Raw genomic sequence first — 27,161 nt, forward strand, 5'->3', positions numbered from 1 at the left:
TTGAATTTTTATTAAAATTTATTACGATATAACCGTACAAAGACAAACGAATTTTTCTTATTTGTCACGTGAAAACTATGGCGCCACTTGATAAAGCTAGATTTTTTTAGACTGCGTGCGCATATAACAAGAAAAAAGGGCGCTGATATTTAAAAAAAAAAATACTCTGTAAGAAATTACTTAATTATAATTTTCTTTTTTTTTATCAGTTACACAATTTATTTTTTCTTAAAAAATGAATGAGCGTTATGAGGCGTGCATTTTTGGATTTTCCAAACGTTTTTTAATTATAATCACTGAAAAATATTGGTGCGTGCTGGGATCAAACCCGGGTCCCACTCTTTCGAAAAGCGAGCACCGAGCCGACCAGGCCATTGCCAACCTAAAATTATAATTAAGTAATTTCTTACAGAGTATTTTTTTTTTTTTTTAAATATCAGCGCCCTTTTTTTTTGTCATATGCGCACGCAATCTAAAAAAATCTAGCTTGATCAAGTGGCGCCATAGTTTTCCCGTGACAAATAAGAAAAATTTGTTTGTCGTTGTACGATTGTATCGTAATGAATTTTAATAAAAATTCAATTTAAAAAAAAAATACGTAAACTAGGCTACTGATATGAAATACGGACCCAGTTCATCGCATTCGTAAACTAATAAAAAAGGTCCGGTCTTGAAATATCAATTTGTTCGGAAGTAATCGTTGGTACATCCAAAATGGGGTGACATCCGGACGTCCACGTAAAATTTTTTTCAAAACGTTTTTTTTTTCAAAATAGCTACATGAAATGATTTTAGAAAGTAAAATATGGTTTAATTTAAGTGTTTTCTCCGTGTACATCTACTTATATTATTGTATAAGTGTAATATGGTTGTGATAGAGACATTTAAAGATCACAAAATTGCTTGACCTTGACGAATCGAGTATAAAGCACAACCTCACGCGCTTCGCGCTATGAGGCGTGCAATAACTTTTCTTATTTATCTCTGCGCCACTTAATCAAGTTAAAATGAGATCAAGCAATTATATTACTGAATTTTTTAGACTGCGCGCGCACATGACTATAGAAATAAGCGCCAATAATTCAAAAAAAAATATAAAATACTCTGTAAGAAATTACTTAATTATTTTTTCTTTTAAAAATCAACTACAATTTATTTTTAACTTCCCGCTAAGAAAATCGAGGATTTTCAAAAATCGGGAAGTTATTGTTTTCACCCCGTTTTGCAAAAATCGAGTTTTCATCAGATCTCGACGTTTGAAGGTCACAGCAAGCTTTTCTGACTATCCCCGCGAGGTTGTCACGGTGTCTGTATGTGTGTGTGTGTGTGTGTGAAAGTATGTGAACCGCTTATAACTTTTGAACGGCTTGACCGATTTCATCGCGGTTGGTGCTATTCGAAAGGGCTTGACTAAACTTAGATTTTGAAAACTATTTGGACCGATTCAGATCAATAGATTTTGAGAAATCTTAAAAAAACTGAAAAAAAATTTTTTTTCAAATGTGGTTTTTTTGGAATAACTTTTAAACGGCTTAAAGGTTCAATTCCAAAAACTAATCAGGTCTTAACCTCAAAAAACCACGTCGACCGCCACCAGTCCGGTCAAAATCGGTTGATTCGTTCGAGAGATATCGTGAACGAAAGAAGACCGAAAAAAGTGTTTTTTCGGAATAACTCCAAAATTCCTAGCGCGATCAATTCAAAATTTGAGATTCTTTGTGAGGCTTAAAAAACTGCGTCGTATGCTTCTAACCGCGTAAAAATCGGTTTATTCATTCAAAAGTTATTGCGGTTTAAAAATTCAAAAAATAGTGTCTTATCAAATCTCTATCAGACTTTTGAGCTCGAAGAGCTTTAAAGCATAAGAAAGCAATCTCTTTGAGCTCGGAGAGCTCAAAATAACCCATAAATTGTATTTTTGAGCTCGAAGAGCTCAAAAACGTCATTGGTGCAATTTTAAGCGCCTAAGTATGGAATTAGCGGGAAGTTGCAGGGATGGCCTTCAGGGTCAACCGTTTTCCTAATTTTTTTCTTAAAAAATAAATGAGTATTATAACGCGTGCTATTTTAGATTTTCCAAACTTTTTTAAAATTTTCTTACTAGAATAATAATTAATTTTTCTTCTTATTAAAATAAATTATTTATTAATTTCATTACTTTTTTTACAAACTATTTATTGAAATTGCTGTAAAAAGTTGTTTTATCTAAATAAATATAAAACCGCTTTCGAGTATTATCAATTACCTTCCAGGCTCTGAAGACACTGCGCAAGTCAGCATATTTAATTTTTTGTGACGCGTTAATGTTTGTTATTCTTACCGAACATGAAAAACTCTTGTTAAATATTTGTTTTTAATTATTAATCATTATTAATTATGGTTAATAAAAATTAAAGAAGTTAGAAAGGTAAGTTTTATTTTTAAAACTGTTTATTATCAGTTATTTGTGTATTTTATTTTATTTTTTCTTGTGCATTATTGTTTCAATAACCTTCAAATCAAAGTTATTATTTGTAATAATAATAACAATGATAATTAGTTGAAACTAAACTAATATAAATAGTAAATTTTATCATAAAAATATTTTATTATTTTTTTTTTTTTTTCGATAAGAAAATATGAATGGTTATAATTAGTGTCGAAGAACTGATTATTATTGTGTCATGATAGATAATACATAATATTTTTTTTTGTTTACATAATTTATTAATTGATAATATTTAATAATTGATTAGAAAAAAAAATTTTTTTTTCAATTTTTTTCTTAAATAAAATTTTTTTTTTGAGTTTTAATGATTCTGTATATAATAATAGACAAAAGTACTTGTAGAAATAATTAATTTAATTATTGAATAAAAATGGCGGAATTAAAAAATTTTAGACTTTGAATTTTTTAATTAAAAAATTAATAATAACAATAATAATAATAATAATAAAAATAAACAATTTTTTTTTATCAATGACTCACAATATTAACAGAATTTATCAAAAAATCCTCTTATCTTAATATGTAATTATCTATCGAATTAGATAAAAATTTCATAACTTTATCAATTATCCAATTGTCATTACATTGATAGTTTAGTTTTACTAAAGGTGTTATTTTGAAAAAATAAAAAAAAAAGTGAAGTTTTTAGTACTTAATTTTTTATAAATTGCAATTGAAAAAATTTTTTTAAAAATATAATATTCTAAAAAAAAATTTTTTTTTTTTATTTTTTCAATAATTTTAGAAATGTTTAATTGGAGTACTAGGCAAGATTCATGGGATTATAGCGATCAGGAAGATAAACTTGACGAAATGTCCGATCTTTATGGTCAAACGCCTCCTCGTACGCGTCACAGCCGCCGGCAAAGAGAGAGAAAACAGCGAATATCACTTTCGTAATTATTTTTATAAATAAAATTAATTAATCTTAATTAGAAAAAATAATTAAAAAATTTTAATTCTTTATCAAAGAAAGAATTTAAAAGTACACTGAGAAAAAAAATTTTTTTTGAAAAAAATAAACATTTTTGTGACAATATAAATTAATTTTTTGAAAATTTTAAACAATTTTATTTTTTAGCTGAAGAAATAAAAATTTTTTTTTGTTAAAAAAAATTTCCTAAATTTGGTAAAAAATAATTTTTTATGAGTTATCAAGTTTTCTAAAATTTTTTTTTCAAATTTAAAAAACTTTTTTTCAACAAAAAAGTTACTGTGAGAAAAATTTTAATTTTTTTAGTTAAAAAATAAAATTGTTTAAAATTTCCAACAAATTAATTTTTTCTCACAAAAATGTTCATTTTTTTTATAAAGGAATTTTTTTTCTCAGTGAAACTATTTAAAAGCATTGAAAAGAATTCTTTATTTGATTATTTTCAAAACTTTTTAATTTTTTTTTTTAATCAGAGAATTAACACAATAATTATCATCACTATTAAAATTTACACGATTAAAAATTAACAGTGAAAATAAATCAGCACCAGTAAGAGAAGTCCGTTGTTGTAAGCCGCCTCTCTGTCGTCGCAACACCCTAGACGCAATAATCTTCAACAAAATGTGCGACCAAGCCGACGAGGAGGATTCCGATAATGAAATAAAATTAGACGATGATTCAAACTCCCCTTCCTCGGCCCCGGCGGGAAATTTGGGACCCGCTAACGCCAAAGATAACACTCGCAAGTGCAAGAGAAACTTAAAATTAACTCGGAAAAGCGAACGGGAGATTAAATTAGACATGTCCTCTGATTCCTCAGTCAATCACCAAAACAACGACATTATTCCGTCCACGCCGACCTCCGTTACCAGAGAAGACAATATTATCAGCAACATGACTCTTCTCTGCGGGGTTGTACGTATTTTCCTTATTTTCTTGATTAATAATATAACAAATATTTTTTAAAATTTAATTCATCCAAATTTTTTGCAGATCGAGACGAAAAATCGGTTCCGGTGCCTCAGGTCCAAGCCCGTAGAGGTAGAAGCTCGGAAAGAGGCCGATGAAACCGTTAAATTCTTCCTGGCCAATGATTCTGATGAAGCTACCGATAAAGTCAGTGAAAGCGATGACAAGAAAATCGTCGGCAGAGAAATTTTCCATGAAACTTTTTCACACGCGATTCGCTTGGTAAGTTCCTGATTATGATAAAGAAGTTTTCTTGGGTGGTTTTGGTAAGGTAGAAAAATTGTAGTGTGTCTTTTAACTGCTAGATGACGACACGTGCCTGTTTAAAGGGATTTACCTGGTTAAGTAAAAAATTAAGGGATCTTTTTTGTAATTATAAGTTAGAAGATTAGTTTTGATAATTTTAAAAATTTTTGAGTTTGATATGTAATTTATGATCAAGGACGTTCATGCGTGAGACTCAATAATTAAATAAAAATTTAAAAGGAAAAAAGAAGGGATATTGAGCGAATAAATTATTATTATTTTTGCCGTAGGTATTTATCCGAACAAAAACAGTTTCACTGTAAAAAAGTCGCGCCAAGTCCACGTTCATAAGACTATTAGGAAAAAAAAATTTTTTTTTTTCTTTACAAAAAGATACAAAATAAAAAAATTAAAAAATCTAAGTAACCGATATGATTGTTTATGATTTTCGGAAATTAAAAAAAATTTTATTGTAAATTTAAAAATAAAAAAAAAATTTTAGAACGTATTTAGTGTGCGTGGTTGCAAAATATTTTACTTTTAATGAAATTCGTAAAATCTATTTACTAGGACTTTAAAAAAATTGAAATACACAATGACGCACACCAAGTACGTTCTAAAAATTTTTTTAATTTTAAATTTACAATAAAATTTTTTTAATTTCCGAAAATCATAAACAATCATATCGGTTACTTAGATTTTTAATTTTTTATTTTGTATCTTTTGTAAAGAAAAAAAATTTTTTTTCCTAATAGTCTTATGAACGTGGACTTGGCGCGACTTTTTACAGTGAAACTGTTTTTGTTCGGATTTTAGTATTTTTGTAATTATAATGAAAATTTACAATTGATAACAACTTAAATCTCGTGTTGACTGCATTTTTTACTGCAAACTATCCCCTTGAAGCTACAGTTTATGTAGATGTAATTCCAGTGCACCCTGGCGGCCATAGATGCAAGCTACGAATCACTTTTTTTTACTGTAGTTGCGTGTCTATAGGAAGGATTACTACACATATTCATTTTATCTAGTCTGTGGCGCTGATATTCCCCATCGAAAAAAAGTCAGGATCGAAATTTCTGGGCTTACTATAGTTTGTGCTGATAAAATTTAATAATTTTAAGTGAATTAAGTGTTATAATTGATTATAATTAATAAATATCAGTAAAATAAAGTATAAATTACTTTTATAATATATCATTTTGGAAAAAGGAGAACCATATAATTAAATAAAATTTTGCAACCTCGAAATACCGTTCTGCTTACAGTAAACACAGTCGGTAGTCTGGCGCTCCGTTTACAACGGGATTTTTGAACGGAACTTGGCGCCAGATTCTACCGAATCTGTGGATCCTATATTATAAAATAGATGAAAGTCTTGAAGTTAGTCAAAGGTCGAAACTCGCAAAAAACGGGCCACGATTCATTATTGGTTGAAATTTAGGCGCGCGCGTAGCGCACTATTCAAATTTCTAGTAATACTTATATTGCAACGTAGTTTTAAATCTCAAGTTGAAGAAAAATTTTGAGCTAGAATTTGGTGAAAATCATAAATTACTTAAAAACAATATTATTAAGGACGCTCATGCGTGAGAGTTAATAATAGATGAAAATTTAGATTTTTGAGTTTCGATAAGTTCAATTATGTAGTTATCTTTTCGAAAAAGTTCAAAACCCTTTATAGATTACTTAAAAAAGTTACTAATGATTTAAAATAAAATTTCTAACATACAATTTTATGACAAATCGGTATTGATTTTAAATTAAAATTATAATATGTACCTTATTAAAGTATATACTATAATGAATAATCTTTCAAAATATTATTTGATTCATGTAGTTAATATAATTCCATTGAAAAATTAGTCTTGACAAACGTTTTAATTAACTATTTATTATTTTATTTGATATAATTAAAACTATTTTGGTTGATTTTTAACCGAATTGAAAGACAGGCTTAGAAGCTTACTACATAAATATACACAAGCACACTGACCGTAAAAACGTTATATAAAATGACTGTTTAATCTGTAAATAAGTGTACGTTGACATCTACCTAATTATCTGGTTAAAAATACCGATATTGCCTAATTTAATTAACAATTAAAATTCACCTCAAATTAACGACTAAGATATATTTACTGATATTTTACAATAAATGCCAAAAAAATAGTTAGGATAAATAAAAAATAGTTATAAATCATTGTAAAATTATTGATATATATTTTAAAATTTTTCTCTAGACTTCAACAAATTTCGTAAAAAGTTAGTCTTTATTTGACTCTACCGTAGCGCATTAACGTTCTTAAGTTAATTGAATAAATAAAAAATAGTAAAATATATTTTTTGTTAATGAAAATTTTATTAATATTAATTTTTTAGCTAATAAGAGAACAAGGGTGTTTAGTAGATCGCATTTACCTCCCGTAAATTAGCGCATTAACGTCCTTAATCAGAAACGTTTTATTAGTATGAAATGGAATGAATACGTAAGAAACTTGACTTTAATTTCAAATTCTGCTAAAAAGATTGAATTAAAAAAAAATATACTCAAATTATCTTATCGGAAAAGAATAATAAATAAGTTTTCTTGTTTAACAATTTTGACCTTTACTTATTTACGGTTAAATTATCAAAACTAATCATACATTCTCTAAAAAATTTCTAAAATCACCCCAAATAATTAACACGCACTAAGCAACTAATTAATTCTTACATTTGATGTCTGCAATTATAAAACCTTGCAGTCAGCCAATGACCGTGAGCGAAACTGTTGCCGGCAAATAAGCAGCGAGGAATCTCGTTGGCAAAATGAGCTGAAAGACCTGATCTGGCTGGAGCTTCAGGCATTTCACGCTGACCGTAGCCTGGTAGAACAAGACGAGTTTTTGTGCAGACAACGGGACGCGATCTGCCCATTGCTCACCGAAATCCTAAACTACAAGTACGTAATCACTCCCCAAGCCCTTCAAATCAGAATCTAACCAAAAAACCTCAAAACTTTTAGATACGACCTAGCATCAAGCTTGATAGAGAACGGATCAGCGACATCTAGCGCAGATTCCGGATTCGAAGGTTCCCTTGTTCCCTCTCTCCCTTCTCCATTCTTAGGATCAAATCCCGAGTTCCCCCTGGCATGCTCCGGTTGCCTGTCAATGCACTGCATTACCTGCCGGCACTGCCAGATTACCGCGCTTAGGCAAGTAGAAAGCCTGCTTATCCGACTGCAGACCGCAGAATCATTGTACCCATCTTCTCAAGCGTTTGCTGCGCACTATCCGCAGTACAAAAGTCCAGAATTCACCGGTAGGGTCAAGGCCATGTGTCTTTGGTACAACATGATGCGTCGTCACCGTTTGAAGCTTAGAATCCTCCGTAAGATGCTAATCCCCGGGCCGAAACCTTCTCGAGACTCAGTAGACTCTAGCATGGACCCTAAATTTGAGATCTTCGACTTGGATTCTCCAAATCCTTGCGGGTCACTAAAGTCAACCTTCATCTATTTCGACGAGGGACATCTAGAGCAACTAGACTTCGAGACTACCGAGATAGAACGGATTTCCTACCGCCGGTACATTGAAGATGTCCTTAAAACCCGCGGGCTGAGCAAATCCCTGAACTTCCTGGAGCGTCTGCATATGTCGGTCTTGAGAAAAGCGAACCTAGCTTTATCTAAAGATCAGAATTGCTCCAGTTACGAAGAGTACGAAGACCTGGACCTGAAGCGATACGGCTTCTGGAGCCCAGAATCCCAAGCTCTGAATCTCCCTTCGTATGCCAACGTGTTCCTTTTCCTATCAAGAGTCCCCTTGGATATTGTCCACGAGTTCTTGGAGATGCGTCTCCAGCAGAAGCCAGTGGCTCCAGGAGCGCTCAGCGTTAGGCAGCTGATGAGAGAAATGCGGGAAGGCTTGAAAATAGCTTGCATCTATCGCGACAGGTTTTTGGTTCATTCCCGAACTGTGGCTGAAGCTGGAAAAGTTGATATCGCTGCTTTTGATGATAGTCTTCAGCAGGTGTTCGTGGTTTACTTGGACTATCTGAAACAGTGGGTCGAAATGGTGCCTTGTGGAAACTACCAAAAGGGCCTGATTGATGACGAATGGACTTTTGTTAAGTCGATAGCCAGGAACATCAAGAATGGATTCACGATAGGCGGAGTCAAGTTTTGTGAGATAAACGGAGTGATGATCCATGAAGTGATCGAGTTCTTGGGCACCAGACCCTTGGAAATCGAAGAGTCTATGGCGGAGATTGAAGAGAGTGAAGATCTAAGGTACCAGTTCATGTCTCTGGGTCGAGAATGGCAATCAATGTTCATAGAAGCTCGCGAGAAGCTTACTAAGAGTCTTCTTCTGACCCGGTCGTTGAAGCGCGACTTGGACCAGAGTCCTAACGATGACCTAAAGACTGCTTTGGATACCTTGAAGCACGTGATTCACGATCTCAGGACTAGGATCTGCAGCGTGGTGGCCCAGTTCCAGGTGAGGGTTGATCAGGCTGATGAATCCAAGCTAGAAAATGACTTAGCGTTCAAGACTCGCGTTCGTGAAATCCTTCACCAAGCTTACAGGCTAGGCTTTGACTATCATCGGGAGGTGGTTCGCATTTTCCAGGCGAACGAAGAGTTAGTTAAGGGATTGGTCAGCTTCGCTGAGCTCTGGATTGAGTTTGTGGTAACTAAATGCGAGCGGGGCCGTGGATTGAGACCAAGATGGGCTCACCATGGGTTAGAATTCTTGATCATGACCTGCGAACCAGCAAACACTGAGTTCTTGGATGAACAAGACTTTGCTGAGCTGAGAACCAAGATGGAAGCATGCTGGGCTCACATAATTGGAGAGGCAGAGATTGTTTCTGATGAGCTGAAGCCTCTTCCACTGTCCAGGACAACCTCGCCCAGGATCAGCGTCAAGGATTTGAAGGGTTGCAAGGAGAACGTGAGCTTGGTTATTAGTAGGAAGATTTCTGCTAAGCAGTCGAGAGTTACTGCTGCTTTGCAGCAGCTGGAGGAAGAGATTGACGAGCGGAGGCGGGCTGCTGAGCTGATTGGCCGAGCGGCTTCCAAGAAGACTGCTGACAATGTCAGGATCAAGGTCAGGAGGGTTACCTTCAGTTGGCAGAGAGGCATCAAGATCGGGCAAGGAAGGTTTGGCAAGGTCTATACGGTGGTCAATAACCAGACTGGCGAGCTGCTGGCAATGAAGGAAGTATCGTTGCAGCCAGGAGACCATCGCGCTATCCGTCGGGTAGCGGAGGAACTTCAGATCTTTGAAGGAATCACTCACGATCATCTCGTTCGTTACTACGGAGTTGAAATCCAGCATGAAGAAATGCTGATTTTCATGGAATTCTGCGCGGAGGGAACTCTTGAGAGCCTCATTGCTGCTAGCTCTGGAGGATTACCAGAGATATTCATCAGGAAGTATGTCCATCAGCTTTTATCGGCTATTTCTGTGCTCCATTTTCACGGAATTGTTCACAGAGATATCAAGACTGCCAATATCTTCCTGACTGATCAAGGGAACTGCCTTAAGCTGGGGGACTTTGGGTCTGCTGTTGAGATCAAGGCTCACACTACCATGCCTGGGGAACTTCAGGGATTCGTTGGTACTCAGGCGTACATGGCGCCTGAAGTTTTCATGAAAACTGAACACGGCCATGGACATGGAAGGGCTGCTGATATATGGAGCTTCGGTTGCTGCGTTATCGAAATGGCTAATGGGAAGAGACCTTGGGCGGAATTCGATTCTAACTATCAAATCATGTTCAAAGTTGGAATGGGCGAAGTTCCTGCCATGCCTAAGAATTTATGCAATGAAGGAATTGATTTGATTGAAAAGTGTCTGCAGCATGATGCTAAAAAAAGGCCTCATGCTAATGATCTGCTGGCTCATCCTTTTGCTAGGAATTATGATGATGTTAATGTCGAGCTGCTGAGTCGCATTGTTGCCTAGGGAGGTTGGAATTAAAGTTTGGGTTAGATCCCAGATAACATGTGTTTGAGCAAGATTTAGGTGCCAGTGTCTTTAGCAAAACCCCTAGTTATTAGTGTCTTTTTCTTCATATGGGTCTTGCTCAAATTCATGTAGAAAGAACTGGTTCAAGATTTATATATAACTAGCTCAAGACATCTTGTGCAAGAATATGAGACGAGTCTAATGCAAGGTGCATTGAAAAACTTTCTGACGGATTTTTTGAATCAGAAACTCACAACAGACACTTACTCATGACTTGCTCAACATTTGCTCAAGATCCGTAATTCTCAGTAATTTGTTCATTCCTAAAGCATTTGTCAACCAAAAACTAACAGCAAATGTTGAAGCGTTACTTGCTCAAGATTTGCTCAAGATGCATGATGCATTATATATTTTATAGCACTTTTTCCCCTTCACTACTTGAAGATGTATTGATTCAGTGGTGCTCATTTTAAAATAATTTTGTTTTGATCGATAAAACAGTAGGTCGATACTCTAAAAAGTTAAGCTGAATGAGATCCACTAATCCTATTGTAAATATAGGAGGGGTAGAATGATGCGGACGGTCATTCGAAAACATTTGATCTTGAGCAGATCTTGAGAAAGTCTTGCACAAGTATATTCAGCATGCTTCTGGTGTCAGTCTTTCTCAAGAATTGATATAGTTAATTTATCGATAAGCATCTTCAGATTTTCTCAATTTTCTTACACAGTTCTTGAACTATAATCTGGCCCAAAATTCTTGTACAAGGCTTGTTCAAGACTTGTCAATTGAATTTGCTACAAGTATCTGGAGCAAGGTCCATAGGTAGAAAAAGACACTAACAACTATCGAAATTGAGACCAGACTTGCTCAAGCTTTGAAAAAGATTGCTATATGGGATGGTCAACAAGGTATTTGAGATATGTGGGATAATTTTAATTGGTAGAGCATTGAAAAAAATTTTGTACCTTAATTTGAAATGATGCAAGCAAAATTTGTAAATACTGTGATAAAAAAAAATGTTTTTAATTTTAAAGATTATTTTTTTATTGTTTAAGGTTATGTTATTGTATATGGGTATGTAAATTATAATAATTTTATGTGTAAATATTAAATAAATAATTATTTTAAATTATTTTGATTGCTATTTATTAGAATAAAATGTTAAATTTGTAAAGTTTCTATAATAAACTTGCATATAAATAAAATAGCGGAAGATTGAGGCAAGAGGAATAGGCTAATAGGTTAGTTGGAGAGTTTTAATGAAGACAACCATGATGAATTCTATACATACATACTTTATTACACGTTCTGTATAATGTATAATTATAAATAATTTGTAAATCAATAAAATATATATAAACTTAAATAATGTATAATATAATATAATTTATTACTTATTATAGATTTGATATGCGTGATATTCTTGGCCGCGGTAAAAGCGAAATCACTTTCATTTTTCTTTATTTACTACAATAAATACTATTTTTTGTTTCTTCAACATATATATTATGTATATACATATATATTTTGTTATTAATAGTTCATACTTTCATTTCTAGGTTTTTTGTTACTTTTAGACTTAACGGCTACAGTAGAACACAATTTATGTAATTGAGAACGTGGTGGCTTCATTTGAAATTTCATGGAAAAAATTAATAGTTACAATTTTTATGTTTGAAAAATGTCTAAAACAAGATCTTTTGACAAAACTAACATTGTAATAGACTCGAGATACAAATTAGAATTTAAAAAGTCTTCTAGAAAGATGATTTAGAGGAAAATTTTGACATCAAACGGAAAATTTACGGAAAAAGTGAAAAAAAAGTTTAATTGTAGGTTCAACTATGACTCGTATAACTTTTGAAAGAGTAGATTTATCGAAAAATTGGTGAAGACCTATCTTGTAAAGCGTTCAATTCTCTACAAGAAAAACTCTTGACTTTATCAGTATAATCCTTTGATGAGTTAAGTTTAATCATGCATGCGCATTAGCGGGATCAATACCAGAAAAGTTTTACGTTTTTTAAATTTTATTCTTGTTTAAAAGTTTAATGAAAGTTGTTATAAGAAAATGAAGGAAAAATATTTGAATAATTTATTTATTTAGGTCATTTTTAAAGAAAAAGTTATTTTTTAAATTTGAATTTTGGCGGGGCAGTGACGTAGTACTATATCCGGTGCGCAACGCCATCTTACAGAGAATTTAAAAACTATATCTACATTTATGTTGTAATTTTAACTAAATAAACTGTTTTTTTGTAGTTTAGATTATACTTTGAGTGAAATAAATTAATAAATGTAGAAATTAATTTTTCCGAAGGATAAAAATAAAAATATTCAAGTAATTAAATTTAAAACTTGATTGTAAGTTCAAGTATGACTCGTATAACTTTTGAAAAAGTAAATTTATTGAAAAATTGCTAAAGACTTTTCTTGTAGTGCGTTTAATTCTCTACAAGAAAAGATCTTGGATTTATCACTATGACAATCCTTTGATGAGTTAAATTTAATCACGCATGCGCATTAGCGGGATCAATAACAGAAAAATTTTATATTTTTTTAATTTTATTCTTTAAAAGTTTAATGAAAGTTGTTATAGTAAAATAAAGGAAAAATATTTGAATAATTTATTTATTTAGGTCATTTTTAAGAAAAAAGTTATTTTTTTAATTTAAATTTTGGCGGGGCAGTGACGTAGTACTATATCCGGTGCGCAACGCCATCTTACAGAGAATTTAAGAACTATATCTATGTTTATGTTGTAATTTAAAATAAATAAACGGCTTTTTTGTAGTTTAGGGTATATTTTGAGTGAAATAAGTTAATAAATGTAAAAATAAATTTCTACGAAGAATAAAAATAAATATATTGAAGTGACTAAATTATAAACTTCATTGTAAGTCTTTAAAAAAATAAATAGAAGAAAAACTTTTTTTTCACCTAATTCCACCACGCCTCAGGCAACTCAATAATATCTTTCATATATACTACATATATTCAATATAATATATTATTAATTAACATTAATCGACAATTTTTATTGCACTTTTCGTTTGCTTATCTTCGAATAAACTCATTTATAATAATATCAATAATAATAATCAACACATTTCATTCTCTATTAAACATTTAAATCCTTGAACATCCCTCAAGATTTTCAAAATTCAACATAATTTATATTTCCATGTTATATATATATATTTTTTCAATTTAAATAGAATATCAACATCAACAACGTCAACGCTGTTGATTAAAAATTTATTTTTATCTGAGGCCGATTTGCAGATTTATTGGATCGATATATAAACATTTAGCAAGCGTACAAGCGATAAATAATAAATCCATTAAATTGTATCGAGAAATTTAACATAATAATAATATTGTATAAATACTCTTAAATATTTATCTAAAAATATTGGACAAGAGTGTACTGGAGTGGGCGCCAATTAAAATTGGCAATTGTTTATAAATAGTGATTTCATTTAGTTAGAAAGATACAAAGAATAAGCATATAATTTAAGCTAATTATTCTTTACTCGATATGTATTTTTTTTTTATTTTAACATTAACTATTTTCTTCGAATTCTTCACCGATTAATGATAGAGTCAAGTAGGGTAACCATGCTCAGCGGGTAAGTGGGCGCAATCGCTTTATTTAAAAAATAAAATATTATGAATCTGGTGCCATAAAGGTAATTTACGGCAGTAACACATCTTTACTCCAGATTACTCAACTCTGTGACATACTGTACTAAAAAAAAATAATCAAATAACTTAAAAAAAATAGACTACTTTACTCAATTCTTTCATTACTCGATACTAACTTTATTCAACGCTAAGTTTACTCAGTACTAACTGTATTTTGCACGCCTCATAGCGCGAAGCTCGTAAAGTTGTGCTTTATACTCGACTCGTCAAGGTCAAGCAATTTTGTGATCTTTAAATGCCTCTATCACAACCATATTACACTTATACAATAATATAAGTAGATGTACACCGAAAACACACTTAAATTAAAGCATCTTATACTTTCTAAAATCATTTCATGTTGCTATTTTGAAAAAAAAAACGATTCGAAAAAAATTTTACGTGGACGTCCTGATGTCACCCCATTTTGGATGTACTAACGATTACTCCCGAACAAATTGATATTTCAAGACCGGACCTTTTTTATTAGTTTAAGAATTCGATGAACTGGGTTCGTATTTTATATCAGTGGCCTAGTTTACGTATTTTTTTTTTAATTGAATTTTTATTAAAATTCACTACGATACAACCGTACAACGACAAACAAATTTTTCTTATTTGTCACGTGAAAACTATGGCGCCACTTGATCAAGCTAGATTTTTTTATGCTGCGTCCGCATATGACAAAAAAAAAAGCGCCGATATTTAAAAAAAAAAAAATAAAAAATACTCTCTCTAGCGGTTTTGTAAATGCCGGAAAAATGTCGCAGTTATAAAGTATTAATGCGGTATTTTTTCAGTATTTTTAACTTCCCGCTAGGAAAATCGAAGATTTTCAAAAATCGGGAAGTTAATAATTTCGGCCCGTTTTACGAAAATCGAATTTATGTGTGTGTGTGTGTGTGTGTGTGTGTGTGTGTGTGTGTGTGTGTGTGTGTGTGTGGGTGTGTGTGTGTATGTGTGTTGATGTATGTAAACCTCTTATATCCTTTGAACGGCTTGACCGATTTGATCGCGGTTGGTGCCATTCGAAAGGGTTTGACCAAACTTAGATTTTGTCTATTTTTCGGAACGATTCGGACCGGTAGATTTTGAGAAATCGCGAAAAAACTACAAAAAAAAATTTTTTCAAAACTGGTTTTTTTGGAATAAATTTTAAACGGCTTGACTGATCAATTCCAAAAACTAATCAGCTCTTAACATCAAAAAACCATGTCGATCGCCGTCAGTCCGGTTAAAATCGGTTGATTCGTTCGTGAGTTATCGTTGACGAAAGAAAACCAAAAAAAGGGTTTTTTCGGAATTACTCCGAAGTTTTCCGCTCTATCAATATAAACTTAAAAATTCTTCATGAAGCTTAAAAAACTGCGTCGAATGCCACCAACCACGTGAAAATCGGTCCATTCATTCAAAAGTTATTGCGATTTGAAAATTCAAAAAATAGTGTTTTATCAAACTTCTATCAAACTTTTGAGCTCGAAGAGCTCAAAAGCATACAAAAGTTATTTTTTGAGCTCGGAGAGCTCAAAATAATACACAAATTGTATTTATGAGCTTGAAGAGCTCTAAAACGTCATAAGTGCAATTTCAAGCGTTTAGGTATATAATTGGCGGGAAGTTGCAGGGATGGCCTTCAGGGTCAACCGTTTTCCTAATTTTTTCGGTTGTTTTGGTCAGTTTTTTTATCGAAACATTACGGAACATTTACCGTAAAAATGCGAATAATTTACTTCAAAATGCGAAATATTTACGCTAGAAATGCGGAATAATTACGCTCAAAATGCGGAACATTTACGCTTAAAATTTAGAATATTTACGTTGAAAACGCGGCATTCTTATGGCAATAAGTTGGTAAAATGACTGTATTAAAGCCATATTTAAAAAATGGTGTAAAATTAAATAATGCTCGGACTGGGGTTCGAACCTAGAACCTCCCGAAGACATGTCGGATACTCTACCATTTGAGCTACCCAGTCTATATCAAATTTTCTTTTTGCTTATTCTATATACATTAAGCCACACTGTCAATCTTATGATAAGCATTTTTAAAATTAAATAATATAATTATATATGTGAAACAATATAACTTCGATTTTAGAAAATTTACAATTTTCTAAGTGAGAAATTAAAGATTGAAATTTAAATTAGAATACATTTACTTAACATATGTATTCCTTTATATTTATTACCGCTAAACACCTAATTAAAAAATAATATTCTACATCGTATTTATTCAAAAACAGTATTTATTTTTGCAAAGTAGCGATGGAGAATAAGAAGCAAAATTGAAAACTTTTCATTTTATTCATTTCTAACATAGAAGTAAACTAAAAATAAAACCAAATCTTTAATAATTGTCCATTATATCAGAAAATATTCGGCAAAATTACTGTATTATTACGGTAGTTATTTGGAATTTTTTGGGTAAAATTTGGGCATTAATGCGGTAATTGTATGGCATATTTTCGATAACTGTACAGCATAAGTGCAGTATATATACTGATGGATAATTACAGTATAAAAACTGACCAAAACAACTATAGTTTAACCACATTATTATCGAATTATAACGGTAAATATACGGCATGAGCATCAATGCCAAAAAATTACGGTATTTTTGCAGCATTCTCAAAACTGCGAGGGAGCTGTAACAAATTACTTAATTATAATTTTTTTTTTTTTTAATCAATGACACAATTAATTTTTTTCTTAAAAAATGAATGAGCGCTATGAGGCGTGCACTTTTAAATTTTCCAAACTTTAATGATATTTCGACTCAATAGTATATTAGAAGTGTTGACGCGCTTTTAAAAATCTCCATTAAATTTTTTTTTTGTTTAATATTTGGAACATAGGCGGTTTTTTTTTTGGTCAGTATTTGGAACATAGGCGGTCAATATTTGATGCGTCATGGTAAATATTCGGAGCAATCGGCTCTGACGTTAATTATTACAATTTAATGTTTATTATTATATATTTCATAAACAAAAGTATTATAGTTTGTAAGTTAAAACTATAAAAAAAAAAAAAATACTAGTGCGCCCACTTGTCCCACAAGACTCTAACCTTTTATTCAACATTAACTCTTTTCTCCGATTAATTACTTGTTTAAAATAAATCATCTATTAGTGCGACAACAATCTACTTTCTACTAAACTGTCATCTGTAAACTTTGATATGTCTATATTCATTGTAATAACGACATAAATAATAATTACCGACAGTCGGTAACTAAAATTTATCGGCTCTGTGAACTCTTCAACATATCCGCCATGTCGCGTAAACTTAACTCTAAAGTTTGTGCAAACTTACGTGCGTTTGTTCTTCCGTCGCTGTGAAAAGCGGAGCAGGAAAATATGAAGCCATTTTTCCTGAGATTGTATGCGCATCCGTACCCGTCGGGTACTACTGGTCCATAACCTACAATAGCGTCGTTTTTGGTCGTCACCTGAAACATATTACAGACAAAAGAGGGTAGAGTTGGATCTTTGCTAGTAATAAAGACTATTTTCTATGACAGTCGGATGTTTCGCGGTTAAATTACTCATATCCGGTTGTTAGGCTCTCTGCAAGGAAGCAGCGCTAGGGAGTAGAGAAAATTGTTTCCGGACTTTGCATGACCCTCGCTTAGGGTTCAGCCCTTGCTTTTTTTAATTGACACTTTTAAATATTGATTTTTTTAGTGGCAGTGCAAAAAACATTTTGTTTTCATATAATTTTATATGAGTAATTTTATTTCACAAAATTAGTACGTATAATTTTATATAATTCTTACATAAAAGTTCATATATTTTTTTATTCCTCAAAGTTTTATAATTTTATACAATTATACATTGTTTCATATAATTTTATATATACTTATATTGAGCTTAAGAAAATTGTAAAAAATTTTATTGGTAGTAACTCTATATAATTATACGTAATTTTTGGCGTTAATTTATTTTTTTACTGTTTGTCACAATTTTATATAATTATACATTGTTTCGTATAATTTGATATATTTTCATCTACTACAAGATGATAATAAAATTCTATACAAGTGATTGTCGATAATTATTCATAAGTTTTTGTCTTATATAACATTATATATTCATACCATATTTTATGATTATACATTATTTTGTATAATTATATATCATCTTATTGAGCTTAAGTAATTATACAGAATTGTATATATAGCTCTCTACTAATTGTATGTGAGTTTTAGACTCTTATAGTTTTTTAGAGCTTTGTATAATTTAATATAATTATACATTGTTTCATATAACTTTATATAACTTCATCAATTTCAAGGTAACCATTAAAAATTTTATTCTGAATGCCTAAATATTATTATATGGATATTTTGGCCTTATATAATTCCATAAAGCTCCGTATACTTTTATATAATTATAAATTGTTTCATATAATTTTATATAACTTCATCAAGCCCAAAGTAATCATTAAAAATTTCATATGAGTGCCTGAATATAATTATATGTAAATTTTGGCTGTGTATAAATGTATAAAGCTTCATATACTTTCATATAATTATATACTGTTTATATAATTTTATACACTTTTATTTACTCTAAGACAGTCATATAAAATTTATTTTACGTGACTACATAAAACCATAAGTGAGTTTCGATCATATAAAATTTTATAATGCTTTATATACCTTTATATAATTATACACTGTTTCATATAATTTTCTATATCTAATTTAAGCTCAAGGTAATCTTAAAAATTTTTTAAATAACTATCTGAATATAATTATATGTAGATTTTGGCCTCATATAATTTTTTAAAGCTTCTTATACTTTTATATATTTATACATTGTTTTATATAATTTTATACTTTATATTTTTATACCTAATTATTTAAAAATATGTTTAGTTGCACATAAATTAATTTTGTGCTAAAAAATTAATCACTAATAAATGATTATACAATTTATATAAAATTATATTTCTCTAAATGCCGCTACTTTTCCTAGAAGCCGTGGGTTCGATTCCTGGCCTCGGTAATTTGAACCGATTTTTTTTTTTTTTTTTTTTTTTTTAATAACACAATAAAAACCAGAATTTCTCAGCACCAAATTTACGATCAATAAAATGAGAAAGTTCAATTTAATGACCTATCATAAATAGTCTTAACAGTACAAAATAACTAATTAATTAAGACTAAAATTACCTGCGAAGTCGAGAGAGCGAAGTGATGGATAATATTGAAACTCTCGTCGTTGAATAACTCCGGTATATTCTCTCCCATTTCTTTAGCGACGTACCTCAATCCCATTAGATGATTGTCTAGACCCAGCCCATTAATGTTATCCGCGATTTCTTTGGCTTGCCTCTGCACGGCCAAATCAAACAACTCCTTTATCCGTTGCTTCTGTAAACAAAATACCATCGATAAATTTTTAATAAATTTAATAGTTATTATTTACTCAACTAATTAAAAAATAAACAAATAAGCTGAAAAAGGGCGGGATCGTTCAAACATAATTCTATTTAATTTCCAATTAATTAAAATCTTTTAATGTATCAAAGGGTTGTTTTTTGAGGATTAATCTTTTGAAGACTCTGTTGACATTCCTGCAGTATGGTATTGAAAATATTTGAGGTAAATAAGCCTTTAATAAATATTTGAGATTTTCTCTCATTTAGTTTTTGTTTATTCGCCACTTAAAGTCTCAGGAGCTTCGAGGACGCAAACACTTGATTCGAGAGTACGAGATTAACTGAATGCTATTTTTAGTTTTTTTTTTTATATTAAATAGAGAACTTGTGTTAATTTTTAATTATAGAAAATTTTTTTAATTTTCTTTTTTTTTTTAAGTACAATAAAGTTTGTAATTTAGTTACTTAAATAGTTTTATTTTTATTCTTCGTAAAAATTCATTTTTACATTTATTCATTTATTTCACTCAAAATATAATCAAAGCTACCAAAAAGCCGTTTATTTATTTTAAATTACAATTTTAAATTAAAATATCCTACGTCACTGCCCCGTTTTCCGTGAATTTTCCATTTGATGTCAAAATTTTCCTCTAAATTGTCTTTTTAGAAGAACTTTTTAAATTCCATTTTGTATTTTGAATCTATTACAATGTTAGTTTTGTCGAAAAATTTTGTTTTAGAGATTTTTAAACATAAAAATTATAACTAATAATTTTTTCCATGAAATTCCGAACTTTTCTTCTTCGACAATATTTTATTTTCTCTTAATAATTTAAAAAAAAAAACATGCAATTTTTCTATTGTGTAAAATATCTCTCTAATTTTCAGACTATAAAAAATAGAAAAATTAATAAAGGACCAATGAAATAATAAGTGTGCAAGGTATTTAAATCAGTTACACTGTAAATGGTGAACTGTACTCTTTTGGTGCCTTCCTCTTGTAAATCATTAAAAGAACTGTCAGGGTCGCCCTGGCACATCGCCTTCACCCACTCAAGACTTTCCGGACTGGCTGCACGAATTACGTCAACTCTTCCTTGAGCGAATCTTCTGATGCCCGCGCTTTCATAAGTTGCCACCAAACAGCCGTGTAATCTTCAATTAAAATCCATTAATTAGTCTTCTATGATTAATTAATTAACCGCTAAAAATAGGTCACTATGATTGATTACCTGAAGTAAGTGAGTTGAAGGGCTAATTGAATGTAAGCGTCAGGACTGATGTTGCAGCTTTTGACGAATTCCTTGGAGTAATCTTGGAACCACAGGATACAGAGATCCAAATCTTCGACCATTCTGAAGAATTAGAAGCATTTAGAGTGATATTTACAGTTTTTTATTTAAAAACTGCACAAAAATCCGTGAAATAATAGCAAAAAATACATAAAATTGCTTAATATCCCGTAAGTTATCAAGAAAAAAGCTTAAAAAAAGTTTCTGGAGTCAAAAAGTGCACAAATAATGTAAAAATGCTATAAATACTACTGTGCATGCGAGAAGAATTCCACCAGCGGCATCTAGCGGCAACTTAAAGAACTAAAGTTAAAAAAGCGGGAAAATTTGCATTAAATGGGTTCTTACGAATCAAAAGTTGTCATAGCTTCACGAATATCGTTTAAACTCTGTTCAGACAAGCGCCACTCAAGTTTTTCAGGTGATGGCAAATGTGATGGCACTAACTTATCTGGAGGCGGCATTGCGTCAACGTTGTCGGTTAACGTTTCAAAAGCGTTGAATATTGCTGGTGCTTCACCTGCTGAATGTTCGTAAGTCATACCCCACATTCCGTCCTTGCCAAGGATGACATGGAATGTTTTATCGAACCAACGATTAGCGCCGTGATGTCTCGAGCCACCGCCGTGTAAACAATGGTGTAAAACATTTGCATAATCGCGATCATTTAACCACCGATCTGTTTTATTATAAGGCTCGTTAAATGTTACTGGCAATACGTCTTCGTCGATGCATACGATACAAAGGCAGCGTTCGAGTAATTCAAGATTGTGCCGATTTCGTTCATCTGGAAATAGAAAAAGACGAGGAGAAATAATTATTTGGATAAAAATTTTTTAATTTAGTGTGGCAGAATGCAAATGGAAGAAAATTAGAAACGGATATTCATGTGAGATATGAAGAAAGTTACTAGGAAATGAGAAAGAGGAAATTGACTTTAAATTGAGTATTGGATGACTGAAAATTTACTGCAAAATATAACGATAGATTTTCTGTAGTTTGTTTCTATCATTAAAAATTACATAATATTTATGATAATGATGATATTGATATTGATATTGGTAATAAAATCCATGATGATATTGATATTGATGATGTTAATAGTGATATTCATCGTAGCATTGATATTCATCATGGTATTGATAGTGATAATGATATTTATCGTGATATAAATGTCAATAAAGATGTTCATTACAATAAAAATAATTAAAATGGTATTCATCATGATATTGATTGTGATATTTATTCTGCCAATGATATTGATAATATTATTAAATTATGGCATGGGTGATGATAATGATATTCATGACAGCGATAATTCATCATCATGTTATAGACAGTGATATTTATCATGATATTGATAATTCATGATGAAAATAGTATTGATGATAGTGATAGTGATATTCATCGTAGCATTGATATTGACAACATTGATAGTGATATTTACCATGATAATGATATTAATCATGGTATTGATAGCGATAATGATATTTATCGTGATATAAATATTAATAAAGATGTTCATTACAATAGAAATGATTAAAATGGTAATAATCATGGTATTGATGTCAATGATATTGATATAACTAAATTATGGCATGGATGATGATAATGATATTCATGACAGCGATAGTTTAACATCATGTGGATATTGACAGCGATACTCATCATGGCATCGATATCAATCGTAATTTTCATTACAACGTATACAATTATAATGATATTTATCATGATATAGACAGTGATATTTATCATGATAATGATAATTCATGATAAAAATAGTATTGATGATATTAATAGTGATATTCACCATGAGATGGATATCACTGGTATAGATAGTGACAATTATCATGATATTCATAACAAGTTCGATATTGACAGCGATATTCATCTTGGCATCGATATCAATCGTGATGTTCATTACAAAATATGCAATTATAATAATATTCATTACGTTCTAGATAGTGATATTTATCATGATAATGATAATTCATGATGAAAATAGTATTGATGATATTAATAGTGATATTCACTATGAAATCGATATCATGATAAATACAATTGATAGTGGCAATCATCATGATATTTATGGTAAGTTTGATATTGACAGCGGTATTCATCATGATGTTAATATTGATAATGATATTAGTCATATTAGTCATAATGATATTAGTCATAATAACGATGTTTATGATAGTAATAATTCATCATTCCACTGATTTTGATGGTATTAATGGGGATATTCATCATGTAATGATAATAATGACATTTATAATGATGGCGATAATAGTGCTGATTATCCTGATTTTGATAATAACAGTAATACTTTAGGTGATATTCATCATGCAATGACATTATTTATAATAATGATGATATCAACAGTGATATTCATAACAACAGTAATATTTCGAGTGATATTCATCATGCCATATACAGTGATATTTATCATGATATTGAAAATTTATGATGAAAATAGTATTGATGATATTAATAGTGATATTCATCATGAGATGGATGTCACTGGTATAGTTAGTGACAATTATCATGATACTCATAACATCATGATGTTAATAATGACAATGATATTAGTTATGTCTTATGACAAATGTAATAATATCGATGTTTATGATAAGTAATGATAAATAATGAATAAGTAATTATTCATCATCTTATTGATATTGATGACATTAATAGTTACATCTATCATGCAATGATAATAATGATATTGGCAATGATGACCACTATGATATTTATAATGATGGTGATATTAACAGTGCCGTTCATCCTGATTTTGATAATAATAGTAATACTTTGAGTGATATTTATCATGCAATGACATTAATAATAATAATAATTATGATATTAACAACGATATTCATAACAACAGTAATATTCTGAGTGATATTCATCATGACATTGATACTGACAGTAACATCTTTATGAAATTGACATTAACAATATTGATCGTGACGTCTCCAATAATAGTGATATTCATAATGCAATGACATTATTTATGATAATGATGATATTAACAACGATATTCATAACAACATTAATATTCGGAGTGATATTTATTATGACATTGATAATGACAGTAACATCTTTATGAAATTAACATTAACAACATTGATTGTGACGTCTCCAATAATAGTGATATTAATACTGATATTCATGCTAAAAGCGTGCAAGTAATGCCTAATCGGAAACCCATCACAAATCACAATGATTACTTTTCAATAATTCTTGACGTGCTCGTGCCCAAACCGGTCGTTTAGCTGCCGTCAATACACCCACGGGAGGAGTTCGCGGATCCGCGGGAGTCTCCATTATCTTCAGCAATTGCTGTACCATTTCAGCTTCCGTTATTCTGTCACGATCGGAAGCTCTCACCGGGACGCTGTAGAACTAATTACAAAAAATATCATTTATAATAATAACAATAATAAATATCAAAAATTATCATGCATTTCATTGTTATTACTACTATTATTATTATTATGAAAATATGTAGATAAATGATTAGAGGAGTAAAAATACTTTCACGTGAGAAAACTTTCAACGAATTAACATTATTATAATATTGTAAATAAATAAATAAAAATGTTTGTTCAGTAAAATTAGAAAATGAAATAGAAAATAATCCAGTAATATATAATATAATATAAATGATTATATGCACGGACAACGGACATTTGTCGTGTTATATAACGCGTATGTTAATGAGTTAAACGGATAGAGGATCACATAAAAAAAAAAAAAAAAAAAAAAAAAAGACGAACCGTAGAATTTAAAAGATATTTTATGAAAGTGATAGTTATTTAAAAGATCGAGAGTCTGCTGGAGCATCAGGTGCTTTGCTGATGCGATATATATATATTTATGTACTGCGGCTCACTTGTTTATAGTTGGTAATATAATGCAATACAATGTATAATGTAATGTAATGGATGTACTGTAATGTAATTTAATGCTAGAGTATTGTGAGAGTTTCAGATTACGGTGATTGAGTAAATAAATGATTTAATAATAATATGAATCACTAAATTTGTGGAATTTGTTTTTTTTTTTATCAAAAAATTTGAAATATTATAATAAATACATACTTGGTTGTAATGAGCGACGATAATATGATCACCAGAAGTAGCTCTGTCGAGTATTATTTGTTCATCGACTGTTTCTCCAGGCTTGCGGTATATGCGGAGGATTTGATAGTGTTGAGCCATACACAGTGGTTGCATTGATTTGCCATCACGTGATTTTACACGCTCCACTTCAAGCTCTTTCCTAATTTTATCATATTAGAAGATTTTATTTTTACTAAACAATAACTTTGTAATAACGATGATTATTGTTGAGGTTATTGTATAATTAAATTTTATTTTATTTTTTTTCTTTAAAAGAAGAATTACTTGTAATGATTGTGATTAGTGGTGCAACTATTACTTTTAGTAGAACACTAGGAAATTCGAAGATCTATGTTAGTAATTTTTTTTTGCTGATCAATTACATAACGAATAAATTTTTTGAATATGATTGTAAAGAAATATTAATAATGGTGATATATTCTTTCTCGTATCAATATTGATGGTGATATTTTCGATGTTATTGGTAATGGTAATGATAGTCGATTTGAAGGTGACAATAATATCAATGATACTATTGATGGTGATATTCATCATGACATTGATAATGATTATGAATTATGATAATTTAAGTGATTTTATTCATGAGATTGATGGTTATATTAAACATGATATAAACGATAATAGTGATATTCATCATGACATTGACAATGACAATGATATTCATCATGATATTCTGTATGATAATGATCAAGACAATGATATTCTTCATGACATTAATATTAATAATAGTATTGATGATGATGATGATGGTGATATTTCTGATGGTGATTTTCATCATGACATCGATGATGATGATGATGATGATGATGATATTTTTTATAATGTTTATAATAACAATCATTAATGACATTAATATTGACAATGATATTTCATCATAACAGTCATAATGATAATGATATTTATCTTGATAATGGAAATGACAGTGATATTTTTGATAATAATGAATATGACTATGATATTTTTCATGATATTAATATCGATAATAGTTTTCGTCCTAGTATTGATAATGATATACTGTTAGTGATATTCATCATGATATAGTGAATGAAAATGATATGTTTGATGATATTGTCATTGATAATGATATTTATTGTGATATTGATAATGATGAAGATATTTATAATAATGATGTTGATCATGGCATTGAAAATGACAGTGATATTCTTGATAATAACGAATGCGATTATGATATTCTTGATGATATTGTCATTGATAATGATATTTAATGTGACATCAATAATGATGAAGATATTTATGATAACATTGATGTGGTCAATAATAATGATATTTATAATGACAATATTATTCCATCATGAAAATGATAATGATAATGATATTTATCATAACATTGAAAATAGCCGTGATATTCTTGATATTAATGAATATGACTATAAAATTTTTATGATACTAATATTGATAATAATTTTCATTATACCATTGATAATGATAATACTGATAGTGATATTCATCATGAATGAACATGATATTCTTGATGATATTGTGAACGATAATGGCATTTATTGTGATATTGGAAATGATAAAGATATTTATCATATCATTGACGTTGTCAACAGTAATGATATTTATAATGACAATAATATTTCATCATGACAATGATAATGATATTTATCATAAAATTGAAAATGGCTGTGATATTCTTGATAATAATGAAGATATTAATTGTATCATTGACGTCGTCAACAGTAATGATATTTATAATGCCATTGATAATAAAAGTAATATTTATCCATAATAACGATAATAATAAAAAAAAATTTACATGTGAACAAAAGTTAAAGTTAACTCCGGAACCGGAAACCGGACGCTCTGTGATCTAAAATCCTTGAAGCTTTTGAATTAACAACGAACTCTATTTCCGTCTCTACTTCTGAACTTCTCTACTTCTCTAATTTCACTTAAAATCTCTGTAAATTCGGAGATTATATATTTCTCATAATTCTCCATACATTCACCCTGTCTTCTTATAAAACTTTTTCTCTTTTACTAAAAGTAGCTCAATTCAAATTTAAAATATAAGTGGCTATATAATA

At 30.4% G+C, this 27,161-nt stretch overlaps 2 protein-coding genes across 2 annotated transcripts in view; one reads left to right on the plus strand and one right to left on the minus strand.

Annotated features, from left to right (window-relative positions):
- The first annotated feature begins 2,184 nt into the window (after window positions 1–2,184).
- On the plus strand, window positions 2,185–10,595 carry LOC123262629 (mitogen-activated protein kinase kinase kinase 4). The gene is made up of 6 exons (XM_044724908.1): window positions 2,185–2,407; window positions 3,234–3,384; window positions 3,953–4,337; window positions 4,416–4,613; window positions 7,385–7,581; window positions 7,645–10,595. The coding sequence occupies exons 2-6, from the start codon at window positions 3,236–3,238 to the stop codon at window positions 10,592–10,594; spliced, it is 3,879 nt and encodes a 1,292-aa protein (XP_044580843.1). The 5' UTR covers window positions 2,185–2,407; window positions 3,234–3,235; the 3' UTR covers window position 10,595.
- A 6,402-nt stretch (window positions 10,596–16,997) lies between these two features.
- LOC123264461 (choline O-acetyltransferase) overlaps window positions 16,998–27,161 on the minus strand; it is a 58,934-nt gene continuing 48,770 nt past the window's right edge. Inside the window, exons 4-10 of the mRNA XM_044727772.1 lie at window positions 25,069–25,249; window positions 24,196–24,370; window positions 21,314–21,752; window positions 20,906–21,028; window positions 20,654–20,828; window positions 19,465–19,665; window positions 16,998–17,736 (exon numbers count right to left, since the gene is read on the minus strand). Of these exons, the coding sequence (XP_044583707.1) occupies window positions 17,527–17,736; window positions 19,465–19,665; window positions 20,654–20,828; window positions 20,906–21,028; window positions 21,314–21,752; window positions 24,196–24,370; window positions 25,069–25,249 (1,504 nt within the window). The 3' untranslated portion in view covers window positions 16,998–17,526. The remainder of the gene's footprint in view (window positions 17,737–19,464; window positions 19,666–20,653; window positions 20,829–20,905; window positions 21,029–21,313; window positions 21,753–24,195; window positions 24,371–25,068; window positions 25,250–27,161) is intronic.

This window comes from Cotesia glomerata, linkage group LG4, assembly GCF_020080835.1.
Source record: "Cotesia glomerata isolate CgM1 linkage group LG4, MPM_Cglom_v2.3, whole genome shotgun sequence".
In the NCBI taxonomy this organism is placed as follows: Eukaryota; Metazoa; Arthropoda; class Insecta; order Hymenoptera; family Braconidae; genus Cotesia; species Cotesia glomerata.